Source organism: Hydra viridissima, unplaced genomic scaffold (assembly GCF_058129835.1).
Source record: "Hydra viridissima isolate aposymbiotic clone 2 unplaced genomic scaffold, HvirCarnegie_v1 scaffold_3, whole genome shotgun sequence".
NCBI classification, from domain to species: Eukaryota; Metazoa; Cnidaria; class Hydrozoa; order Anthoathecata; family Hydridae; genus Hydra; species Hydra viridissima.
The window spans coordinates 9,469,438-9,495,897 of record NW_028324302.1 but is presented as its reverse complement, the minus strand read 5'-3'; the positions used below and the strand labels follow the sequence as shown (position 1 = coordinate 9,495,897).

The 26,460-nt window shown below is 29.7% G+C and overlaps 2 protein-coding genes across 3 annotated transcripts; one reads left to right on the top strand and one right to left on the bottom strand.

The window, feature by feature from the left end:
• Positions 1-3,713: 3,713 nt before the first annotated feature.
• Positions 3,714-6,184, bottom strand: LOC149890907 (uncharacterized). Its single transcript, XM_090082902.1, has one exon. The coding sequence runs from the start codon at positions 6,182-6,184 to the stop codon at positions 5,684-5,686; it is 501 nt and encodes a 166-aa protein (XP_089939028.1). The 3' UTR covers positions 3,714-5,683.
• An 8,629-nt stretch (positions 6,185-14,813) lies between these two features.
• On the top strand, positions 14,814-26,252 carry LOC145202137 (uncharacterized). 2 transcript variants are annotated; one of them, XM_090082239.1, is made up of 5 exons: positions 14,814-15,226; positions 19,280-19,487; positions 20,760-20,786; positions 22,143-25,174; positions 25,374-26,252. In XM_090082239.1, the coding sequence occupies exons 1-5, from the start codon at positions 14,949-14,951 to the stop codon at positions 25,969-25,971; spliced, it is 4,143 nt and encodes a 1,380-aa protein (XP_089938365.1). In that variant the 5' UTR covers positions 14,814-14,948; the 3' UTR covers positions 25,972-26,252. The 2 variants fall into 2 exon arrangements, with proteins under 2 accessions (XP_089938365.1, XP_089938364.1); XM_090082238.1 differs by having other exon boundaries at positions 14,937-15,226; positions 22,119-25,174.
• Positions 26,253-26,460: the final 208 nt, after the last annotated feature.

Here is a 26,460-nt window from a genome sequence, read left to right as displayed (position 1 = left end):
GAACTGGAGCTTTTATTACAAATAAAAAATGTTATTAAAATATTTTACAACTTTATTTATCAATTTGGAGCTCCTTCATTCTTTTCCTGTAGTTGTTGTTTTTGTCGTAAATGAGCGCGTAGTAATTTGTCTAATAAACCTTTTTATGAAAGATAATATTCTTATGATCTTCCAATGTTTACTCAACATTTCTTTAAATATATGATGTCCCTTTATTTCTGCTGTTGCCATACTGACGTTCTCTTTCACACCAATATTTTCACATGATGCGTACGGCGCTTCTATTATTTCTGGTTGGATTGGCCAATTTTCTTTGTGTTTCAACCATATAGGTCCATTGAGCCAAAGTTTGATAATTTATCAGGACTCACTCCTCTTGTTCCAAGATCACTTGGGTTTTCTTTTGTTGGGACATAAAGCCATTTTACTTCTCCATTCAATAGTATCTGTGACCAACTGCCTCTTTCTTTTAACCAGTAAAGTACCGCAGTACTGTCAACCCAATATATATATATTTAATACTTAATTTAATTATAATACTTCAATAACATTATACTTGTTTAACGTCTTCCTAACATGATTCATTCACTTGCTCAAGGTGTGCGCCGCTATCAGCTCCAATCTAGAAATACTAAGATCCCTTATAAATCGTACCTCCGTTAATTCCATTTTCTTTAAGCCCTTATACCAAATTAAGCCTTGTGCGTCTCTATCCATTTCGTGTATTCTAATTTGTAGAAACGTCTTCTTTACATCAGCTAAAATGCAGAGTTTATTTATCCGATTTCGTATGAGTATGTCAAATATTAACGGTTGCAGCGATGGTCCCACTTCTAAACAGTCATTTAATGAAGGTGATTGAGCGTCTTTTCTAGCTGAACAATCATAAACAATTCTCATTTTCGTTGACTCAGCATTTTCTTTGATTACGCTTGATGAGGAACGTAGTGGATAATTTCTCCCGTAGGTTTTTCTGCTGCCATTTCCAATATTCCCTCATTGATCTGTTCCATCATTATACTGATCTAGTTTTTTTAAGTTTTTTCAATCGAGTTGTTACACTTCCCAATCTTTTAAGAGCCAGATTTCTGTTGTTTGGCAGTTGAACAACACCCTTTTTCCAAGGCATTCTGGTTTCATAGTAACCTTCGTCGGTTTGATACAGTTTTTCGCTGAAGTCTTGGTGGAACATTGACTCACTGTTTGTGTCTGATAATCCAAATACTTCTAAACTGCACATTTGCTTGAACTCATCACGACCAGTTTTCAATAAGAATCTTTTCTCAATACCAGAACTCAATTTTGTTCGTCTCCCAGAAAGAGTCCATCCCAACAGTTAATTCGGCTCCTTGATCTTTATCCGGATTTTTTTCCAGAACTACCGGTTCCGTGGTTTTTATACGTTGATAATCACCCAGCTGGCATATCTGGTATTGTAAATACTCGGAGTATTGATCACGTGTAACATACCGCCGTTGATACCAGAAAAATACGCATTTTGTTTTAAGTTTCGAATTCGTGTTCAATACTACTTATTTATCAAAAATACGTATTATATAATATTTGATCGAAATCGGGTATATATCGATATCGCACCAGATTTTGATCAAATATCAACATATAATGGTTAAACGAAAATCTTTGCTTTAAAGCGCATGCTTAAACTAAAATTGCGAAAGCAAAATTTAAGAGAAAAAGGTTTCTCTTGATAAATTTAGTAAAAAGCTTGTCTTGAACGGAAAGGAATCGTCAGGAATACATGAAAAGTTATATGAAGAGATATCGTACTGCTAAAGCAGTATCACATATCTCCAGTACAGTTTTTACTGATTATCAGTGCAATATTTACTTATTTTTATCAGATATAGATTATATACAGAATTTTTTGTTCTGTTTTAGAAAATTTAGAAAAAGAAATTAAAATTTCGAGCCAACACTGACATTTTATTGTTGCTAAACGTTAAATTTTGTTATAAGGATTGCAGTACTTCTATCTGTTTTTTGTTTTTTATTCGATAAGTATTTGATTTAAATTAAATATGATTATAATTTGATATTTTATTACAAAATACGTCTTTACATATGAATATATAAATGAATCTTTTTAGATTTTTTCATGTTATTATTAAATTTTTTGTTCGCGCAGTTCAAGTTATATATGTTGATAGTTTGCATATATGTTTATATTATGTTCAAAGTTAAAAAGTTTTTGATAAATATATTTATGTGGTAATATGTGTTATATAATTGTTTTATAAATGTGTTTTTAAAATAGTATAAAATGTATCTATTGTGTATATAAATATTATATGAGGTGTTAATATATGTTATGAAAAGTTAAATAAATATATTGTGTTTTATAGTTAGTATATATGTTTATATTATGTTGTTTACATGTTTTCAAAGTGTGTGACTAGGCAAATGTGTTGAGCAAGATTTTGCGTAAAGTTGTTATTTATGTTACTAATGTTGTTACATTTGGCTTACCTTTATGTTGGTGTCTATTGTTAAAAATTATAAGTGGTTTTATTATTGAAACTCACTGCTTTTAATCCTTTACTAAAAGGCACTCAAGAAAAATCATTTTGCCGTATATACATTTTGTTTATATCTCAATTTGAATTTTTAGAACCATGACATACCAACATGAATTGTTTTCTAAAAGCTAATATGAAATAACAATATTTAACAACTGCTACTCTCTTATCATGCATCTTATCTCTATTATATTTGTTGATTTATGATTTATATATGTTTTTCTTTGTATTTACTAATCCACTTATCCATTACATTTTTTCGTTTCAGATTTATCATATGATGGGTTTATACAATATAAAAGAGCGAATATATGTAAATTTATATTAATTCTTTAAAAACATCTGCTAATAATTAGTCAAGTCCACGTTCAAACTTTAATGTTGCATATGGGTCATTCCATATCAAATCACCTAATGGTCCCCAGGGTACCACCTCAAATTTGCTTCAAACTTTGACCACCCACAGCTTTTGTGAAAAAAACACAACCCTGAAAATTTCAGCTTGATTCACCAAATCGTTCAAAAGTTATAATTGAATCAATATAGACCGAAATCGGCAAAATTTGAGTATCTGGAGCTTACCGTAGATTTTTTTGATTTTTGACAGATTATAACTTTTTAAATAAAATAGATGATCACCTGAAATTTTCTATGGTAATAGTTTATCACCCAAATTATCTATTTTTGAAGGTGTTTTGGACTGGTTTTAAACAATTTTTGAGTTCTTGTACCTCAAATTTGCTAATTAACTCAATATTAGACAAAGTTTTGGAAACTTTAATGCGCTACAGTTCAATACCAACAGACCAGCTGTGCCAATTTTTTGTTACTTTTGTGTACTTAGAGTAACCACTTGCAGAAAAGTTAAATTATGTGTTGAAATTTGTTTTAGCACTTGCAGCAGCCTGTTAAAATATTACTTTTTTCAAAAAATACGATAAATTACATTCACTTCGTAGGCATAGAAAGTAGCGTAGACAGTTAAAATAAATTATGAAACTTTTTTACTGGCAAGGTTTCATATATAGACAATCACCAAAAAAAAGTTTAAAGACCTATACTCTATCTTATAACATAATTTTAGCATTTTGAGTGCAATGCTTTTTTAGTTTAAAAGGATACCTAATAGCACAAGTTATATTACATTTCAAAAAAAAAAAATCAAAATCAAAAATGCTGAAAGTAGAAGTATATATACACATGAAACACAAGTACACTAATTTCTTTATCTCTGATTTACAATAATCATGATACTGTCATAATCATTATTAGCAAGTTTGTAGTTACGAGCACTTCTACCCTTAATGGCTGGAGCATTTATTTGACATATTACTTTGCCAAATGGAACCCAACACTGACTTGATCATGCATCATTAGTCCATCTTAAATTTAATTTGTTTCTATGCATAAATTTTACATTAACATCTTGGTCTTCATTACAAATCTCAAGCACAAGCCCTGTGTACCACTCTGGCACTATGCACCTATGTGCCACTCTGCACCTATGTACCACTCAAGCCCTATGCACCAGCCCTATGTACCAAATGGAACCCAACACTGACTTGATCATGCATCATTAGTCCATCTTAAATTTAATTTGTTTCTATGCATAAATTTTACATTAACATCTTGGTTTTCATTACAAATCTCAAGCACAAGCCCTATGTACCACTCATCATCGTAAAAACATGCAATGTATTTACCAGGTTAAAAAAGTTTGAAGGATTTTTTTTTGCCAAGTAATATCATTCAGCAAATGGGAATCAAAGACAGTGTCGCTAGAGATTCTCTGTAAAAATAACTTGTCTCCACCTAGTACAAAACTGTGATAGCTTCTTGTGCCTGGGATTGTGCTCATCTTTTCATATCGTTTCTTTAGGTTAAAATAAGTTTCATGGTTATTAATATCATCACTTGAAATGTAAAATATGTTAACACCTTTAATATATTTTTCAGCCCATATAAACAGTTCATTTGGTGTTAGAATCTGGTTTGCATTTGCTGCTCCTAGACTTGCTTTTGCTGCTTCTCTTTTTATAGTTCCTCCTATTCCATCACATGGACTTTTGCCATGGGATGTAGCAAAGAAGTGATGCTCAGCATTTATATTGTGATCTTCAAGATGGTGCATTAAGTTTAACAGGCATTTGTAACTTTTGTACTGTGATACAGCACCATCACTGAAGTATTTTACTTTATTGATTGTGGGTAGTTTGATTTTGATCATTGGTAGTAACTTTGTGAGAAAACAATGAACTGTTGTTTAGTCATGGCGAAGATGGTCAGATATTGTGCAATAGCATTCACATTTGATTTGATTTTTTTCATCTTTTTGATAAACAGCAAATGGATGTAAGGTAGCTTGATCATCTTTCCAGTAAAACCCTTGTACAGCATCCTGCACAAGAAAACTATTGTTTTCTGCAAAATCCATAAGAATAAGACAAGTGTGTTGATCTAATGTTTTTTTTTGCCTCTGATAAGTAGGAGGATTGTGCTTCTTTGATAAAGTGGCGATGACAAATGTCATACAAAGTTTCACTTAGAGTTTCAATAAACTCAATAATGCTTGTTTGGACTGTGACAAGTGCAGTTCAATCAGTTGACACCCATTGTTTGTATGTGATCTGATCGTCAAAATCAAAATCATTATTTTCAAACACATTTTCCAAGTAACTCCCTAAATTTACTTTACCAGGGCAGTTAGAACATAGATGAAACATGCAGCTTCGACTATCTATATTACAAACACATACTTTCATCAAATCTTTGTAATATATTAAATGGCCCTTAGGTAAAGCAGTGCACATCAACTTAACATTTTGATGATAAGAACATACGCAAACAGAGTGACTTCCTCTACTGTCAACTGTGATGCACCACTTTGGCCTTAGTTCGCAGAACTTGCTGAATCCAACTTTGTGTGTAGGGTATAGTTTTTTAAACTCAAGATAAAGTTCTTTTAATCGAACTAATATTAAGCGTTTTTGTTTATGAACTTTTGCATTATTTATACGCACTGAAAGAAAGTCTTTTTTTCCTGGACATTGTCTTGTAAACTCTTCAGATTCATAAATTTCAATAACTTTTTGTTTGACAATATCTTCCAATGGCTGTCCTATTTTAGCCTCAGGTTTAGCAAGTATTCATTTTTCATTTTTCAACTTTCGAGCTTTCTTAGCAAGATGTTCTGAAACTGAAAATGTTTTGCAAGTTTTTTCAATTGACCTACTGTAAGGAGTTAGTGTTAGTAGTTGAACTTTTTCTTCCTTCAAAATTTTTTTCATTTTGTTTTTTATTGCATCTAACAGTTTGTCTAAATCATTACATTTTAGCTCTTTTTCCGATTCTATATCTTTTGGGTCTATATCCAATGCTGACGCTACTAGGTTTGTCATGCTTGTTGCAATTTTTTTAACCTTTTGTCTTCCATATCCTAATTTGTCGCGCCTACTTACATTTTTGAGTGGAGATATTTCCAATAAAGACACACTCTTATTAAGAACTGCCTTATCAAGGTCTGAACAACTAAAATCTTCTTCAGCAGCTTCATCTTGACTAACTTCTGTAATTTTTTCAAGTTTGAAGTCATTCAAACAGTTAGTACAAACTTTTTGACCAGGTTTGATCCTAATCTGATTTCCCATTGATCAGATTTTTTTCTTGTGAACTTTAAATGGATCACAACAGTATTTTTGAAGTGCTTCATATCTAGAAATATAGGCTTTTTCATGATGAAAACATATCTCCTCATTTGGTTCAAAAGTGTATCCTATCCTTTGAATTAAAACTTCTATATCAGTATCTTTTTGTCTTATTCTTCCTACTATTCTACAATATGACATTTTATCACAATCTTCATTTAAAACTCTTCCCACACAACATTTCTCTGACATTTTTAACTAATCTAAAAATATTAAAGTTGAGGGTTAATTATAACTTTGCTATATTTTTCCAGTAATAAAATCAGTAAAAATGAACTCTCAAGTACAAATGTGATTAAAACTGTCTAAAATGCAACCAATAAACTATACATATAACTATTTCTGCATACACAAAACTTTTTAGTTCTTGGTTCTAGTATTTAAAACTAAAATAATAAAATCCAAAAAATACTGTGCAGATTTAGATTTTACTACAAACTCTTGAAGTCAATTATATCATTATAATTATATTACATGTATAAAATTAAACAAATATACATTAAAAAATCATATCAAATAATTTAAGACACTGATAATGTTATTTTACGAAAAACTGATTATATTTATTCAGGGAAAAATCAAAATTATACACCTAAGTCATAGGGCTACAATCATGTCATAAGATAGAGTATAGGTCTTTAAACTTTTTTTGGTGATTGTCTATATATGAAACCTTGCCAGTAAAAAAGTTTCATAATTTATTTTAACTGTCTACGCTACTTTCTATGCCTACGAAGTGAATGTAATTTATCGTATTTTTTGAAAAAAGTAATATTTTAACAGGCTGCTGCAAGTGCTAAAACAAATTTCAACACATAATTTAACTTTTCTGCAAGTGGTTACTCTAAGTACACAAAAGTAACAAAAAATTGGCACAGCTGGTCTGTTGGTATTGAACTGTAGCGCATTAAAGTTTCCAAAACTTTGTCTAATATTGAGTTAATTAGCAAATTTGAGGTACAAGAACTCAAAAATTGTTTAAAACCAGTCCAAAACACCTTCAAAAATAGATAATTTGGGTGATAAACTATTACCATAGAAAATTTCAGGTGATCATCTATTTTATTTAAAAAGTTATAATCTGTCAAAAATCAAAAAAATCTACGGTAAGCTCCAGATACTCAAATTTTGCCGATTTCGGTCTATATTGATTCAATTATAACTTTTGAACGATTTGGTGAATCAAGCTGAAATTTTCAGGGTTGTGTTTTTTTCACAAAAGCTGTGGGTGGTCAAAGTTTGAAGCAAATTTGAGGTGGTACCCTGGGGACCATTAGGTGATTTGATATGGAATGACCCATATGCAACATTAAAGTTTGAACGTGGACTTGACTAATTATTAGCAGATGTTTTTAAAGAATTAATATAAATTTACATATATTCGCTCTTTTATATTGTATAAACCCATCATATGATAAATCTGAAACGAAAAAATGTAATGGATAAGTGGATTAGTAAATACAAAGAAAAACATATATAAATCATAAATCAACAAATATAATAGAGATAAGATGCATGATAAGAGAGTAGCAGTTGTTAAATATTGTTATTTCATATTAGCTTTTAGAAAACAATTCATGTTGGTATGTCATGGTTCTAAAAATTCAAATTGAGATATAAACAAAATGTATATACGGCAAAATGATTTTTCTTGAGTGCCTTTTAGTAAAGGATTAAAAGCAGTGAGTTTCAATAATAAAACCACTTATAATTTTTAACAATAGACACCAACATAAAGGTAAGCCAAATGTAACAACATTAGTAACATAAATAACAACTTTACGCAAAATCTTGCTCAACACATTTGCCTAGTCACACACTTTGAAAACATGTAAACAACATAATATAAACATATATACTAACTATAAAACACAATATATTTATTTAACTTTTCATAACATATATTAACACCTCATATAATATTTATATACACAATAGATACATTTTATACTATTTTAAAAACACATTTATAAAACAATTATATAACACATATTACCACATAAATATATTTATCAAAAACTTTTTAACTTTGAACATAATATAAACATATATGCAAACTATCAACATATATAACTTGAACTGCGCGAACAAAAAATTTAATAATAACATGAAAAAATCTAAAAAGATTCATTTATATATTCATATGTAAAGACGTATTTTGTAATAAAATATCAAATTATAATCATATTTAATTTAAATCAAATACTTATCGAATAAAAAACAAAAAACAGATAGAAGTACTGCAATCCTTATAACAAAATTTAACGTTTAGCAACAATAAAATGTCAGTGTTGGCTCGAAATTTTAATTTCTTTTTCTAAATTTTCTAAAACAGAACAAAAAATTCTGTATATAATCTATATCTGATAAAAATAAGTAAATATTGCACTGATAATCAGTAAAAACTGTACTGGAGATATGTGATACTGCTTTAGCAGTACGATATCTCTTCATATAACTTTTCATGTATTCCTGACGATTCCTTTCCGTTCAAGACAAGCTTTTTACTAAATTTATCAAGAGAAACCTTTTTCTCTTAAATTTTGCTTTCGCAATTTTAGTTTAAGCATGCGCTTTAAAGCAAAGATTTTCGTTTAACCATTATATGTTGATATTTGATCAAAATCTGGTGCGATATCGATATATACCCGATTTCGATCAAATATTATATAATACGTATTTTTGATAAATAAGTAGTATTGAACACGAATTCGAAACTTAAAACAAAATGCGTATTTTTCTGGTATCAACGGCGGTATGTTATACACGATCAATACTCCGAGTATTTACAATACTAGATATGCCGACTGGTTAGTGCATCACCTTTGCACTTGTGAACCAAATCTCTTCCAAATGATGAGGCATTCACAATAGACTGGTAATGCTTGAGTAAAGAGAAAACATTGCCAATAAAAGTAATGCAAATCAGTCATCTTTCAATCAAGATAGAATATTGTCAGAAGATGATTAAAAGATAAGATACCGTCTCATGAAAATTCAACTTTACATAAAGAAAATTATGAAGCATGGAAATCAGCTATTAAAACAACAAGAGCTGAAAAGTTTGTTGATCACCTTCTATTAGCAGTACTTTCTGCTGAAAACAATACTGGATAAAGAATTTACGGATAATACTTGATGTCGTACTATTTTTTTCTTAGCATGGATTATCATTCTTCGGTTCCAGTAATCATATAGGTGATGCAGAAAATGGAAAATTTTTAGGCATAGTTGAGTTTCTCAGTAATTATGACTTACTTTTGTGGAAAAATTTCGCAAGTCACAAACACTTGCAAGTTCATCATCTTTCAACGCGAATGCAAAATAAATTTATAAGTCTCAACCTTTGTTCAAACAACAATTATTGATGAAGCTCATAATGCTAAGTACTTTTTAATTATTATTAATGCCACTCCTGGTTTCCACCAAGAACAAACTACTTTCATTATGCGATATTTAAACGTAGTTGATGGATTCAAAATGTCTATTGAAGAGAGGTTTCTCTTGTTTGATAACTTCATTAAGAAAAGTGGCAAGTATTTTGCAAAACGTGTCTTAAAAAATTTAAAATTTTTGAATTTAAAGTTTTAAAAATGTATTGGTTAGTCCTATAATTATGGTGCAAGCATGGCGGGGACATAGCAGTACTACAGGAAGTAAACTCTAGCTATCTTTTCTCTACATGTGGAAACCATACTCTGACCTTTGTGGGTTGTGATTGTGCTGAATTATGCAAAGAGGCAATCACTTATTTTGAAACCATCCGGGAAATGTAGAATTTCTACAGTAGCAGTCTACGAATGTGAGAGATTTTAAATATTCATTTGCCTGTTTCTTTGTGCAGCATCTCAAAAACTAGATGCTCTGATCGTATTGACAGTGTCAAACCAGTTGTTGAGCATTTACATGCAATGAAAACACCTTAAAGGAGATTGAATATTTCAATCTCACGGCAGATGCTCAAAATCTGCTTCAACCAATTCAAAAGTATATATCAAAGTTTGAATGTGTTCTGTTGTCAACTTTGTAGGCGTAACTTCTTACAATGATTCACGAAACCAATCTTGTCATTGATGTGTGGGATGCTACTCTTAATTTTTAAAGATAATATTGATTGCCTAACGAAATACATTCAACTTATTCGTGAACAGAGAGATCAAAACGAGGGTTCAACAGGAAGCGAAATGAGTAGCTCAGAATGAGAACATTTCGTTTGATTTCACTCTTAGCAGACATTTATAAACACAATCTGAGGCTGAACAGCGCCACAAATTGAAAGTATTCATTACCATTATTGACTCAATTTTGTCTGGCTTCAGTGTCTCAATGAGACATATCTACAACCTGTTTGGATTCCTATGACAATTCAATACAAAGTAATAATATAGTAATGAAAACCTTTCCTCTGCTGCCGATACTAAGGCACAATACTTGGTCTACACAATATCAAAATTAATACAATAAAATAAGATTTGTAGTAAAACAAAAAATATTTATTATTTTATTCATTTTTTTCAAAACAGTGTTTTCTTGGCGCGATGTGAGATATTCAAGGAAAAAAAATCGAAAATTTATAAAGAATTTTTTTTTTCGGGAAAAAGCGTTAACATTTTCATGATTTTCAAAGAAGAACTTGATTTTTCAAAGTTCTGTGATGGTAAAACAAAAGTTGTGCCTCAACTTTAGAACTTTAAAACAATTGCAATCAAACCTCTTACACGTTTTTCTACTGTCTGTAAATGTTTGATTTGTAAAATTTCGAAACTCAGAGAAAAAGAAAGCATTCACTCTGTAAATTTTGGTGCTGAGTTTTGAACTCAGAAGTAAAAATGAAGCAAACCTCACAAATTACTGAAAAACTTTGCACTAAGTGCCTGCCAACTATTGGCCATGGACTTCCTCACTACTGTACTCCTGGAACTCGATGTGAAAATCTAAGAAGAATGGCTGATGCAGATCCCTTTTGATCAGAACAAGTAGCAATAGCAGTTTTGGCATAAAAAGATCCATCTTCCAATGGTACAGTGTGTCCAGAAAGTTTATACGAGGGCAAATTTCTTATTATACCGGTCAATGCCAAATCTGATCTGGTAAATTTTTACCAAATGGGCAAGAAAAATTATCTCTGTGGCGTTAATTGGCAAATTAATGGTTTAAATATACGAAGAAACCAATCTAATGTTGGCATAGCAAAATTAGTTGGTGTTTCAGAGGGCTGCGTTTGAAATACATTAAAAAAGTTTAAAGAAACTGAGACTGTCAAAGATTCTCCAAGGTCTGGTAGGCCTTCAAATTTAACTAAAAGAGACAAGATTGTTACTTTTTGCAGGGTTTGATCAAATCCTAGGATAATCATTTGTAATTTAACCAGGGAGTTCAATGCTTCGTTAAAGAATGTTACAATTGGCAAATAAACAGTGAAAAAGGTGTTACTCAACAAAGGCATAGGATCATGTATTGCCAATTAAAAACCCCTTCTGACCGCTTAAAATGATTGAAATGGTGCCGAGAAATAATCAACTAGTCTGTTGAAGAATGGTTTCGGGGAAACTTTTAATGACGATGCTAATTTTGAGGTACTAAATTGCAAAGAAAAGCTGTATGTTAAAAGATAAAAGCATAAGAAGTATTCATCTCGCTATGCTATACCGAGGTTACAAAGAGGTGGAAGCTCGGCTGGTATATGGAGATTCATTTCTCATAATGGTCCGGGACTAAGCAATATACATACCGGAAGAATCAATTTAGCTGCAAAGATACTCTAGAAAGTTTTTAAAACAGTCGGCTACATTGTCTATGGAATAAGTAAAAATTTGATATTTTAGCAGGATGGCATCATACCTCATACCGCACATTCAAAACTGGTTCGATGAGAAAGGCTGCAAACTAATTTCTTGGTGTGCTCGGTCGCTTGATTTAAATCCTATTGAACATGTATGGATCTGGATTGACGGAAAACTTGCCAAATGAAAGATAACTTCAATCTTAAACAACACTTTTTAGATATTTGGGCAGAATTGCCAAAAGATTATTGCATAATATTGATAGATTCCATGCCTCGTCGCATCCAATTATGCATAAAAGCTTTAAATGTTAAAATTTTTGTTTTAACAATTTTATCATCAAAAAAACTAGATTAATATCAAAAAATTTGCCCTCATATAAACGTTCTGGACATTTTATACAGAAAGTTTATACGAGGGCAAATTTTGTACAGAAAGTTTATATTTCATTTTCAATTTTAAATCTTTTTTTTTTTTTTTTTAAATAAAGAAGAATAATACACTGCAAATTTTTTAGCGATGAAGTACTTAAATAAATTTTTTTTTAATAGGACCCTTATTAGCGCAACAGCTATTTAAGCAACCAGTAGCAACGGAAAATGTGGTACATTTTTAGCAGAATAATGGACTCTCAAACAATTGTATAAGAAAAATAGGATCAACTCTAATAATCAGTCCAGTCAATGTGGTGGAACCATTTTTTCACCAAAACTTTGCTCAAGCAGGTAAAAAACTTAGTAATCACTTCACTGTAAACAGCATCACTTCGTCACTCTGGAAGAGAGCAATCAAAAGTGAAATGTCGTTCACTATAAAAGCCTAAACAGTATAAGTGATGTCTTCTTGGCTTACAGAAAATTAATAGAGTCATCAATATTAAAATTGGGGATTAATGAGGGAGGATCATTTCTGAAAGTCAGCTCCAACCACATTGTAGTGGATGAATGTTAAAACACTACCACAAAACCCAGTGCTGAAAACAATCAAGTTGATGTCTACTCAAGCCCAAGAAACGACAAGTGTCAGGCGGCAAGTATTGGTAGCACTTTAACAAAACAGTGAACTATCACAACGTGAAAGCTATTTTTGACTTGATCCATGTGCAAGAAAAATGCCACATTTCCTGCTCTCAGCTGTTATCGTTTACAAGCGTCATGCCTAGTTTTTGTCTGGTCCAGCCTGATTGGCTTGATTTAGTCAATTTGCGAACGTCATTGTCGTGAGCAGTACCTGAACAAGAAGCTTAAAACTATTTTTTATTGCATCATATATGAAAAGCTTAAACTGAAAAACGCATTTGTCAAATTTATTTTTGGAAACGTATTTTTGAAAAAAAAAGTTAAGCTTTTCATAATAAGGCTGGCGATGATTAACTTCTTAAAATCAAAAGTGTAAAATAGAAATCGATTCATCAAGTTATGGCAATGTTTATGAACTCATCATAACTCAGTAAAGTTAGTAATAATTACACTTAAATGAGACACTGACATTTAACTTGATATCATCATGCTAATGTTACTGTTGGAATTATCAGATAATACTTGATTATCGTCTATATCAGCAATTAATTTTAATCCATGGGGTACACGCAAACGGGTTGAAAATATGACTTAAAAATGTCTGTTAAGTCATCTAAAAGAGAGAGTAAGTCAAAATCTGAAGACGAGAGACAAATGATTTTAATCAGTTTTGGTGCAAATTAATTTGAAGCGTAGGAAAAACGTAGCTTACCGTGTAAATAAAATAAACTTGAGTGGTTGCTAAAAAAAACATTCTCATCTACTATAGCTCTTGGGAGTTTATGTTGAAAGCATGGGACGGTTGTTCAAGACATCAAAACCAAACTAACTTTTGAAAAATGGAAACATCAAAAATATTTAAAAACTACCAAAGTTCTCATCGTTACACTCGCAAATATAAAAGAAATTTATATGCAAAGAGGAATAAAAACTCACACCCAATTTTATGAGATATATAAAACTTTCTGGACTCACATGTATGCTTAAAGCCTTTTTTAAAAAAATTTCTGTTAAAGAAATTTTTACAATTTAAATATTAAAAAAATGTAAAGAAAGTTACATTTAAAAAATTACATATCAAAAAAGGAGCCGAAAACAGGAACAAATAAAGGTTTAGTGCTATAAAATCAATGTAGTCACGATATTTTTATAGGCCCTAAAACTTGTGCCATACTAATATTGCACTTAGCATAAAAAAAAGCTTTGGTGCGAAAATTTTAGTATTCACAACTTGTTTTATTGATTAGTCCGCATCATGCAAAACATAAATATTCTGAGGGATGCATTGCCCAAAATATGAACATGATTATGACAAAAATGTATACAAAAAATCTTCACTATTCAGTGTCTTGTCCTTGATTACAATTTAAAAAAAAAGGTTTAAACTTATTTACTTTTATTGTTATAATTTGTTAACTGGTCTGATAAAAGTTAATTAGAGTCGATTAAAAAAAAGGTTAGAGTTGACGCTTAAGAAGTGTAATTTGAAACAAACTTGCAGATGTTTCAAATAAAGTTTCATAAAAGTAAGTTAAACTATTTCCATTATTTGGATTAGTGTTATATGGTATTTTATCTACAAGATTTTATGAGCAATTATGGTGATCTAAAAGCTGATGCTGTCTAATGTCATAAAACGTTCAGCTGTTTTAAACAAACATCTATTTGGTGACTAATATCTATTAGGAGTCACCTGAAAAGATAATCTTTTCAAAGATAATCTTTTCAGGTTAAAGATACTCTTTTCAAAGTTTTACTTTAAGTTTTTTTAGTAATCTTAATGCACCAATGATGTTTTGTAAAACAGAACTGTCTATTGGAATTACTGTCTGTGCTAGCTAATAAACGAGAAAATGTTTATTGTGTGTTTGTAAAGGGTTTATATCTTGGTTTGCAAGTTAACTAATGATGGCAGATTCAAGTTGGAGTGCGTCCACGCTACGTAATTTATCTTTTCAAAAGGTTTTGACAACTGATGAATTGCGTTTTCCTGATAATCTATCTCAAGAAACATTACAGTCTCACTTAAGGGATAAAAATATTATTCAAGAAGAAACGTCATTAGACAAGAATACTCTTGTTTTTCTGTTTAGAAAGCATATTTCACCTCTTCCACAACGAATAGAAAAAATAAATAGAATTCAAAACCATTTAAAAGGCGTTTCTATTTATGATAGTGCAAGGTATAGGTTATATGTGTGTGTGTAGAAGTTATGTTTTACCATGTTTTACTTTTTCCTTTATTGTGCTTAAACTTGATATTTTAACATATTTTAAGGCATTTTAAGGGAGGATCAGTATAAAAGTTGTTTAAGTTTTTTTTAAGTAGAAGGTGTATGTTAGTGTGCTTTTCTACTTCTGATTCCAGTCAGCCATTAAAAAGTTAAGCAGAATTTAGATATTCAGTTTGTAAATTAACACACCATTATAAATCATAGCTTTAGCTTTTTTTTAATGTTTATAGTTTTTATTCATTGCAACTAGCTTATCTCAACTTATCTTTAAATTAGTTTTCTAACAATTCTTTTAAGCTGTTTTTCAATTTTCTTGATATTTTTGGCATCATTGCACTCACAACCTTTTCACTCCTGTATTTATTGTAGACTAAAGACGCTGTTTTAAAAGAAAATTTGTTTCTCTTCGATTTTTTAAACATTCTAAGTGTGCTAAAGTAATTTGAATAATTTAAGTTAGTAATGAAAATGGAAGAAAATTAAAAAGCCTAACAAAACTAATATATAAGTAGCAAAATTTTGCCATTTTTTTAAAGACTTACATGTAAGAAAACCTGTAACATAAATTCATAAAATAATTAATAAATTTCTTCCTAAAAACTTTTAAAAGGTTTAATCAAAATAAGTTTGTTTAAAACTGTTTTTTTAAAGAACATAGATTGTGTTAATTTACCTCTATTGGAACTTATCTTTAAATGAGTTTTATCACTGTTCATAAATAACCTGGATACTACTGATTAAATATTAAATGCTGTAAAAGAAATTTCAATATTAGGTGAGGAGCTATTTTAAATCACACTTGTATTTGTTACTAATTCAATCATAAACAGTGGTTTAAAAAAATAGGAACATTAAAATTATTTACTGATTTCTTTTTTTCAAAACATAAAAAAGTAACTATAATCAATAAATACATGTTTTTTTTGTTTTTTTTTGTTTTTTTTTTTGTTTTCTCCTTCTTCTTGCATAAAAGAAGAACATTCCTTATGACTGTCACTAACAAATTTACTATTTCATTATTTTTTTACCAATTCACTTTTATCCGTTGCATATTAAAAAAAAAACAAATTCTGGGAAATATTGAAAAAAAAAACAGGTACACAAAGTTTTAAGTTTATTTCTGTTCAATTTCTTTTCAGAACAACTGTAATTCATAACTATTCTACCAGTTAATGTTATTTTTAATGCTCAATTTTTTAAAAGGAACAAAATTGTTAATGATGACCAGTTTAGTCACATTTTAGATTTTTTTTTCTTGAAATTTTGAAAATCTCTAAAAGTTAAAATATGTAGAAATGATTCAAAAAAATATTAAGCAAAGCAATAAAGTGGCAGATAGTAGAAATATAGGTATGAAGTAAGCTCCAGGATCAGAAACCAAGAAATAGCAAGTAGGTTATTTATTTCAGAGTGCTGTGTCAGAAATACTCTGAAAATATTTGAAATAAGATGTGGCATCCAAAATTTTCAGCCAGGATCTGAAAAGTTTTTAAAAAAAAGAAGAAAAAGAACAGTTCTATATCTGATTTTGTCAAGTTAGAGCCAACTCAAGGGTAAGTTATATTACCAAAACATTCAACAAAAGCTGTGAAAAGCACTATTTTTTAAATACAATTGGAAATATTTTGCTTAGGAAAAATATTGTTGTGCAACCATTATAAAACCAATGATGACAGCCAGAAATATTCTCATAAGATTAAAGTGGTATAAGGAGAGAATTACTCAGTTTATGCAAAGGTATAAGCAAGACATTTTCAGTGATGAAAATAATATTAGATCAAAGAAAATAAATTGAATGCCCTGGCCAGCTTCATTGTCAGATTTGAATCCAATTAAATCTACTAAGGCTTTGATGGACAAAATTTAAAATACTAGTTGATACTGCAATTCTGATTTATCATCATTTTTTTTTTTTTTCATTGATTTTATATTTTAGATAACAATTTTAAATTTTAATTATATGATTTAGTATGGCACCCTGATGCAAAATTTAAGAAGTTTAATTAAAATCAAAATTTAAAAATAGTTCTACATCTTTAGTCTATATTTTTTATACTTTAAATAATTCTTTAACAAAAAAAATCTTAATGCACATATTTTTCTTGAAACTTCTGTTTGTACCTTGTAAAGAAGAACAAAATAGAGCAGGATGTACTATTAAAATTAAGATTTGATTATTTTGAGAGCACTAGATGTTTGGGATTCACAAGTCTAAACCAAAGAAAAGATATTAATTCCTAAAGTAAATTGTGGGGCTGCTTTTTTGGCAATAATTATACACAAATGAATTTTTCTTGGTTCATTTTATCAGTATAAGTATATTTACATGTCACGATGAACTTCATTTTCCATTTTCTTTACTCACATAAACAAATCATATTGAGGCAATTTGTTGACCAAAGGCCAAGACTAGAGTGATGAGACAGACCTAGTTACTGTGATGTGGTCCAGGATGCTTATCAAGATTCAGTTATGTAAAAAGCATTACTTGTTTTGTTTTTTATATGAAGTTGTAGCAATTTATCATGGAGAAGTTCTGTTTTTAAAAAGATACCTTTTAGAGAAATATTTTCAAGTGGGTGTATAAAATCCATTTATATTAACTTGTGATCTCATAAACACATACCATATATACTGGTGTATAGGTCAACACTTTAAGCCATTTATGATGGATCAAAAATGTTTCTGTAGAATGTAAGAAGACCAAAATAAAAGTTTGTGGAAAATACATTTACAGTTAAAAATTTTTATAAAATTTTAAAGTACTTTTTCCAGTTTAAAAAAAAAAAGATGGAAAGAGTAGTTTAAGTCAATTTGTAAAATGGGTTTATATATATACGCTGGTATATACAGTGTGTCATTTTTCTAAGAATTGGTGTTTGTTTTTTCAGTTCTAATGAATATAAAAGAATAAGATAAGAATTTCTGTATAAGTTATTTAAAATAAATCTAATTTAAAATAATTTATATATTTAGACATGTAAAGTAACAGGATTTCAAAAATATTTTGATACATCACGAACCTTGTTATTTTGTTTCAGCTCTTCAAGACATAGTGCAAAGTTGTTATTCAATTAAAACTGATTTAATTTGATTAAGACAAATTTTAATTAACAATTTTCCCTATGAGCATAAACATGTCACACCAAAAACCTCACTGTTTTAAATGTATAAAGAGATCTATTTTAATAAACTTCAGAAAATTTGATTTCTCAGAAAAGAATTATCTAAAAATTTGCACTTTATTTGTAAGCTTTCTCTCTATCTGACAAGAATTAACAAATAATTTGGTACTACTCCAACTGGCAATCAGTATTTCAAACATTTTCAGTAATAAAATGTTTGAAATACTGATTGTTAGTTGGATGTGCAAATTGATAGTATCACACTGCAAGTTGGTATCACAACAGTAAATAGTAGCATTTGTGGGCTTTTTTTCTTCAACTTTAATTTAGGGTAGTTTTCAATTTAGTAAAATTATCACTAAATGTGCTCAATACCTAGCTATATCTCTATTTCTAAGAAATTTATTAATTGCTAATTTTGACATTACCATGATAAAGAAGTTTAAAATGTGCTTCCATCTTTGTCATTATTACTATTATTATTTACATTAAAGCTATTATTCAGAAAAACCTTATTATACAATGTCTGTAGTGTAAATGATAGCATTTGTAAAATATGAGTTTTCAGCACTCTTTCTGTTGGATAAGTGAACCCATAACTCATCTTCCTAATTCTGACTTAAATTTTGTTCAGAAAATAATTCAAAAATTACTTTTACTCTTGTACTATTTGCATACTTGTTTTTAGGTGTGATTTGATGTTATTAATTGTTCAGCATATTTGATGATTTTTTTGTTTATCTCCGAAATATCAGTATTAGTCAATAAAACAAATTTAAAGCCTGTGTTATAGTACTTGTAAAAAATCTAAAATGTTTTTTTTAGGTTTCCTAAATAGTTAAAAAATAGGTTTTTAATAATCAATTGTTTGTTTTAGGTTGTCTAAGAAACAAAAAATGGAGGTCGATAGTGATAATGATTCATGTGGAAGCAGTATAATTACAGATGATAGATCTAGATCAAATGCATTAACAGTGAAGATACCTGTATCAAAAAGTGAACTCAGAGGAAGTAAACCAGTTAAGTTAAAGCGCAAGAAAAGTTATGATAAAGTTTCTGAACACAAAATATCAAAAAATGAAGAGGTTGGTTATTTTTTCTTTTAGTCTTGTTTAAGAGTGTCTTCATTGATTGCCATCAAAGAAAGTTTTCTCCTATTGACTGTAGCAAAAGTATGCATGCTGAAGTTCTGGTTTTGTCCTGAACTTTTACATGTCATCTAGTGATAATATTACAACTATGAAGTTTTAGTTTTGTCCAATGTTGCATTAAAGAGCTAGTAGACAATTTGCCCTGGAGTGTAGGTGTCTGCTTAGATTTAGACAATTTATATAGCAATACTTTTATTTTTCCTTTTGCTAAGCATGTGACTATAGGGTGGTACAAAAACAAAAAAAAAAATTGAAAAGCAACACTATAGGTTTGGAAAGCCTTGAAATAACTCACTTTCCGCAAGTCAGCAATACCATCAAACAGTAAAAGATTATTTTTAAAAGTTTTCTGGGAAGTTTTTTAGAATCTCTAATTTATAAAATGTTTATATAAAAAAACGTCCCATTCCAATAAATGCAGAATAAATAATTTTTACAACTAATATTTCCTGTTTAAAGAGTTAACTTCTTCAGTTTTCAATTCTTAATAGTAACAATTTCAAATGCAGACCAAACAATTAGTTTATTGTGATCAAAAGTGAGTGACTAAATGTGGTAAGATGGCAGAAGGATCTTTTATTTAGTTTTAACAACAAAATTTATTTTAGATGGAATTACTCTGTTTTTTATATATTGTAAAAAAAAAAAAAAAAAAAACCTAATCTGTTGAAAACCTAATCTGTTGATGCCCCATTAAGGTAAATAAGTTATATTTTTAAATAGATTAACCACATGTGGAACAGAGAGTGTGTACTATATACATAATACAATAATTTATGAATCTATCCTCTTTTTATTATTATTATTATTATTATTATTTTTATTATTATTATTATTTTTATTATCATTATCATTATTATTATTATTATTATTATTATTATTATTATTATTATTATTATTATTATTATTATTATTATTATTATTATTATTCATGAGTTTTCTTACTTCGTATTCATTTTAAAAAATTTTATAACCTTTAACTTTTCCATACTTACACTAGGAAAACCTTGACATGCATAGGAGGAAAGCACTGTCCTTGTCTAATGCTTTAACAAACTCTTTTATTCATCCCAGTTTAATATTGTTAAAAACAGTTCAAAAGTATTCTGATATTTTTAAAAAAAATTTATTGCTATTGTATATTAATTGCTTTTATAATAAAGACACATTTGTAAAATATGTAAGATTGGATTTCCATTCTTTCAGACCTCGTTCTATGATCAAGGAAGAGAGGTATAATTTATTGGTTCATAGTAAAATTTTAATTTGTCTTAATAAGTTCACCTTATGCATTTCAATATTATTTGTTTTGTATTGAGACAATATCATTCAGTGTTAGATGTACAATTCTTGAGATTAACATGTTATGGCAGTATTAATTGATCTTGTGAGCTAAAAATAAAGTGTAGATTTTGAAGAAATGATTTCATATACAACAACAGTATGGTAGCAAAGAGAATTTAATTTAATACAAGTGGTTTAAAGCAAGAATCATACTTTTGGCTATAAATAAATTATTGGTAAGATTTTATTATTCATGGCTTTTTAATTACCTTGTTTTTCGTTGAATTGTTAAAATTGAAACTTGAATTGTTAAAACATTTTTAATTATGAACTTATATTGTTAAAATTAATAAACCTGAACTGTTAAACTAACATGATAATCTTTTTAGTCTATATAATTCTTATGGCATCTTTTAATTTAAGTTGCTCAATATCTATTTTTAATAGCATTAGAAATTGAGTGGGCCACCATACAAAAAATTAATTATTTCCTGTAATTTGATTTTACAAGAAATAAAAAAAAAAAGTGTTTTTGGTAACTGTTAAGTCTAAAGATTAGAATCTGTTTTTTTTTATAATTTTATGGGATTTATACAACAGTAGTAAATCAGATTTAGTTTAGTATTAAAATGAAATTGAAAGTTTTAATAACTGGTATTTTTTTAGAGCTTTATTCTTTATTCTTTTTTAAGAACTTTTCCTTTGAAATAAATATGTATTCTTCTATATTCTTCTTTTAGGTTTACAAGTTCTGATTCCAAATGCACACATGCAAAGTTGTTTCAATAACCAACAATACATGGTACATTCTGTAATCATAGAGTGAATAAAATGTAATTGGATCCATAAACATCACAAATTGAGTTTCATTAAAGTTATTTTTATATTATATAAACATTTATTTGGCTGCATCTGGGAAAAGCTACTTTATCAGCGTAAATTTAGTCTTGGTTTGTTGAAGATTTACAACAAAATATTAGTCAAATTTATAATCGATAATGAGTTTTTTTGATGTTGGGAGAAAAAAAAAAGGAAACAAATAAGTTTTATCTTTAAATATGAGAAAAGCTGTTTGTTTTGCAACTTCCTACACATTTGTTATATGAACTATAGGACTCGATACAAGTTACTTAGCCTTAAAGGTTGGAGCAACTAAGTCTCTCTGACTTGTACATCTAACATAGTTTATCAATAAGCGCATGCGAATATAGTTAATTGAATGCGTCGATTTACTATTTCAGGTATAGCCGCCTCTTGTTACAAGAATTGATTTAACTTTAGCTTCAGTTTGTTAATTGGTTTCAGATCCAGTCATCAACTGCACCAAACCAGCAGCTATTCTCTGGGGTTCGTCAAAATTTCACTGCATTAGATGCACAAGTTATGAATAAAGAATACAATTTTCCTCAAGAAATAAACCGAAAATTTCCAGAAGATAGAAGAAAGATACACAAAAGAAATAGTGAATATGAAAACAAAGATGCAAGCATTGAAATTTTTGATGATGACGATATGAAGCACACTAATGACTATCAGAAATTAGTATCTTTAGATGAAATTCCTGCTGAAACAATTCAAGTATCATTTGGGAGAGATAAGAATAGGTCAGCAGTTGTTTTATCAAAAGACGAATCAGTTAATCTAATTAAAAATTCTAGCTTACATGAAGTTGAAGATGCTGTTTGCAACAATGATCAAAGCAATGTTCTTCAGTCAATGTCTGCAAATTCACTTCATGATAGAGTTCAGAATGATCATGAGAGGCAATTGTCAAAAGATGATAGCTTGAGAGGAAAAGAGTTCAACCTAAGAAAGCAGCGTCAATCTAAAAGCCCACAGCGTCGGAGTCCAAGGCGGTTAAGTCCTCGCCAAAGACATTCTCGTTCTCCTAGAAGTCGACATGTCCAAGAAAATTACAGGTCAGCATGGCAGCAAAGTAGAACAATGCGAAGAGAAGCAGGTCGGTTTAACAATAGTACTCGGTATGGGCGAGGTCAATTTCAACAAAATAGATTTCAGCATGTACAAAGAAGATTTTCTCCTCCAAGAACAAGATGGGTTCCTGATCGTCGTCATGACAGAGGTCGTAATACTCAAGGCTCTAGGTTTTGCGCTTCTCATCGACGCTCAAACAGTGTAGAACGTGCTCGTTTGGCTGAGCGGAAAAGAATGGATGAAGAAAAGCTTAGAGAAAAGGAGTCTAATAATGCTCAGAGGAAGAAGATGGAAGAAGAATTGAGAGAAATTGAATCAAAAATAGAAACAAAAAAAAAATCTAAACTAAAGCGTCAAGAAACTAAGATAGACTCATTAGATGTAAATGTTGCTATACATTCTGATAATATTCCTGGTTCAATTGATAAAAAAGAAGATAATTTGAATGCAGAAAATATTTGCAGCATAAATCAAGAAAGCAATTTATGTGTTGATAATAAGCTGTCTCTTCAAGATTCTAGCTTAGGGGTTTATGGTATATCTAACAATGCAACTGTTCATAATGAAGACATGAATTTTAATGAACAGCTCACAGAAAAATTGGGGAGAGGGACTCATGTAAGTTCTGAAAAAAGAGAGAAACCAATGCATGTTACAACAGAAAAATATCATGAGATGCCTCATGCTAAAATTGAAGCTAACCATTATGAACAAGTTTTGTCAGCAAATGAAAGCAGAGAAATAAAAAATCAAGTTTCTACATCAGATGATAGTGATACAAAATCAGATGGAAACAACAGTAGAAAATCTGAAGTTAATGAAAGTGAAAAATCTGAAGATGAGCTAACTGATAAAAGTGACTCAAGCGACGACTCGTCATCATCTACAGAAGAATCAGATTCACCAAAAAAGAAAAAGAAAAGGTCTAAAAAAAAGAAATCCAAAAAGCATTACAGTTCATCAAGTGATAGTGATTCTTCTGAGCTTGATTCTGATAGTAGTAGTGATGAGAGTATTAAAAAGAAAAAAAAGAAAAAGAGAAAAAACAAGAAGAAATCTGTCAAAAAGATTAAAGGTATTAAAAGGAAAGCTAAAAAAGAGCGTAAAGGTATTATTAATGAAGAAGAACTGAATACTTGGTTTGAACAGCAGAAATCCAAATTATGTGATGAATTGCGAGAACAGATTAAAAAAGAACTAATAGCCCAAAATGTAAAGAAATCTGAAATTTTGATTAATGATTCAATAGCAAAAGATGCTGAAATTCTTGACAATCTTGATGAAGAAAAACACATTGCTGTTGGATCTGTTTCTGGAATTCCATTGGCTAAAGATGAAAAGGCTGTTGCTTTACATGATGATGAAATTGTCACTCCGCCTTGTGAAGAAGAAGTTTTCAATGTTTTTAAGTCTGATGATGATTTAGAACTTGGTTCTGAAGAAGATAATTGGAAAAGACATGGTGCAAGAGATAACGATGAAAGTAGAAAGCGTTTTCAATCTGATGGTATTAACTTCAAAGAAAAACATCGGAGCAGTAAATCGCATCAAAAGTTGCATGACAATTGCAAAAACAAAATGTATTCAACAAATGAGAATAGAGTTGAAATTATAGCTCAGTATCAAGGCAATAAAATAGAAAAGGAAACAAATCTAGAGAAGGTTGTTGATTCACATTCAAGTAGAAGAAAAGATGGTGAGGATAGAAAGAATAGATTTGATCAAAGCTCTAAAGAGAGTCAAGATACTAACAAAAATACTCAGCTACCTCAAAAAGAGTCTGGTTTTGAGAAAAAGAATTCAACTTCACCAAAGGAAATAGATAACAAAAAAAAAGCTGTATCCAGGGAAAACCGCTCTGAAAATTCAGAAAGAGTGTCACAGAGAGAATCTGTATATGAGAAGCCAAGAGGCTCGCATTTTGATAAAGAACTAAAATCCACTTCAAGATCAAAAACCTTCCATAGTTCTGAAAATGCCCAATATGGTGAATCTCGTCAATCCAATGATAAGTCTGATTCGTTTTTCAGTAAATCTTTTTCGCAAGTTGATGACATTACTGTTAACAGCGATGTTACCATGGCTTCTAAAGTTAGAACAAGTGGATTTCCTGGTTTTCTACCATTTACACAAGAATCAAGAAAGAACTCTTTTAAATCTGGCTTGGAAGAAACTGCTGAATCTAGTGGTCACTGGGAAGCACCTTTCTCTACACCAGCTCAAAAAGTTATAGCCTCTCCAATGTCTGATGGATCTCGAAGAAAATCTTATGAAAAAACTACTGAAAAACAAAGTCTTGTTGAAATGTCAGAAGACCATGGAATATCAAGATTAAGACAAATTGAGGATAAAGCTAAACTAAAAGCTACTATAGGAAAGTATGGTTCAAATACTGAAAAAAGGTATTCTTTTCTAATTCATTGAAAGTTTAAAACAGTAATTTCAGTAAATATTATTTGTATATTGCTGATACAACTTTTCAGATTTTACTTTTACTCACGTTCAAGTTTTTCAAGAAATTTTACCTTCTCCTTTTAAACGTAACGCTGAAAATGAATTTTAATCCAATATTTTTTCTATTTATTACTATTTTTAAACCAGAGATTTACATCAGAAAAACAGAGACGATTTTCAAAGAGCTGATGCACACCACGAAAAGTTAGATTCTCGTCGTCAGCGACCCGATGAAAAACAGCATGAACGTGACTCGAAACTTCGTGAAGGAGGTAATCAGTTGCGCAATATTGAGATGGATCGATATAGAAATGACAATCAGGAAATGATACATAGAGATTCTAATAAAGAGAGAAATTTCGAAAGTATTAGAAGCACTAAAAATAACTATCGGCCTACATACAATCGTAACGCTTACGACAGTTCAAAGTTGAAGTCAACTTATGATCGTTCTTTTTCAGAAAACCTAAATTATAATAAAAGTAGTAGGTCAAATGTTTACATGGAGAAAAATAACGAAATCCATGGCAGATCAAATGCGTATGCAGAAGACATACATGATAACCGTAAACGACTAAATGATTTTCATGGTGGAATAAATGATAACTTAGATTCAAAATTAAAAAAGCGTGAGAATGCCTTATCTTCCATCTCGAATTCCGGAGATTCAGGTGATTACTCTACAAACAATCTTTCTTTAAACTATACAAAGCCACAAAAACATTACCGTGGTAAAAGGAAGTAGTTCAATAGTTAAAAACATTTAATGCTGCAGGTGCAGTTTATCTTTTGTGTACTTTTAAAATAGAGCTATTGATTGTCTTCATAAGTTCACTTTGTTAACTGTTCGGTTTTTGTGTCAACTATATAAAGGAATTTTGAATAAAGCTTTTTTAAAATTTTTTTTGTTCAAAAGAATTGGCAATAAATGATTTAATTTTAATTGTGAGAACGATAATCGTAATTCATAAAAAATAAAATTTAAGAATCATGTATATTATTTACGAAATATAAGTCTTTCACTAAGCATTTTGTAATAATAAGGACCGAGTTTTATCTCGTAATAAATATTCAAAGCTCTTTCCCATAGTTTTCACAAGATAGTCGGGCAATTAATAAAAATTTCCCACCTCCGTGTAACTTTTTGTTTTAATATTACTTAGAAAAAAACTTATAGGTCAAGCTAAATCAAAAAATTTTAATTTCCATTACGTTGTTTTGAAGAGTTTATTTT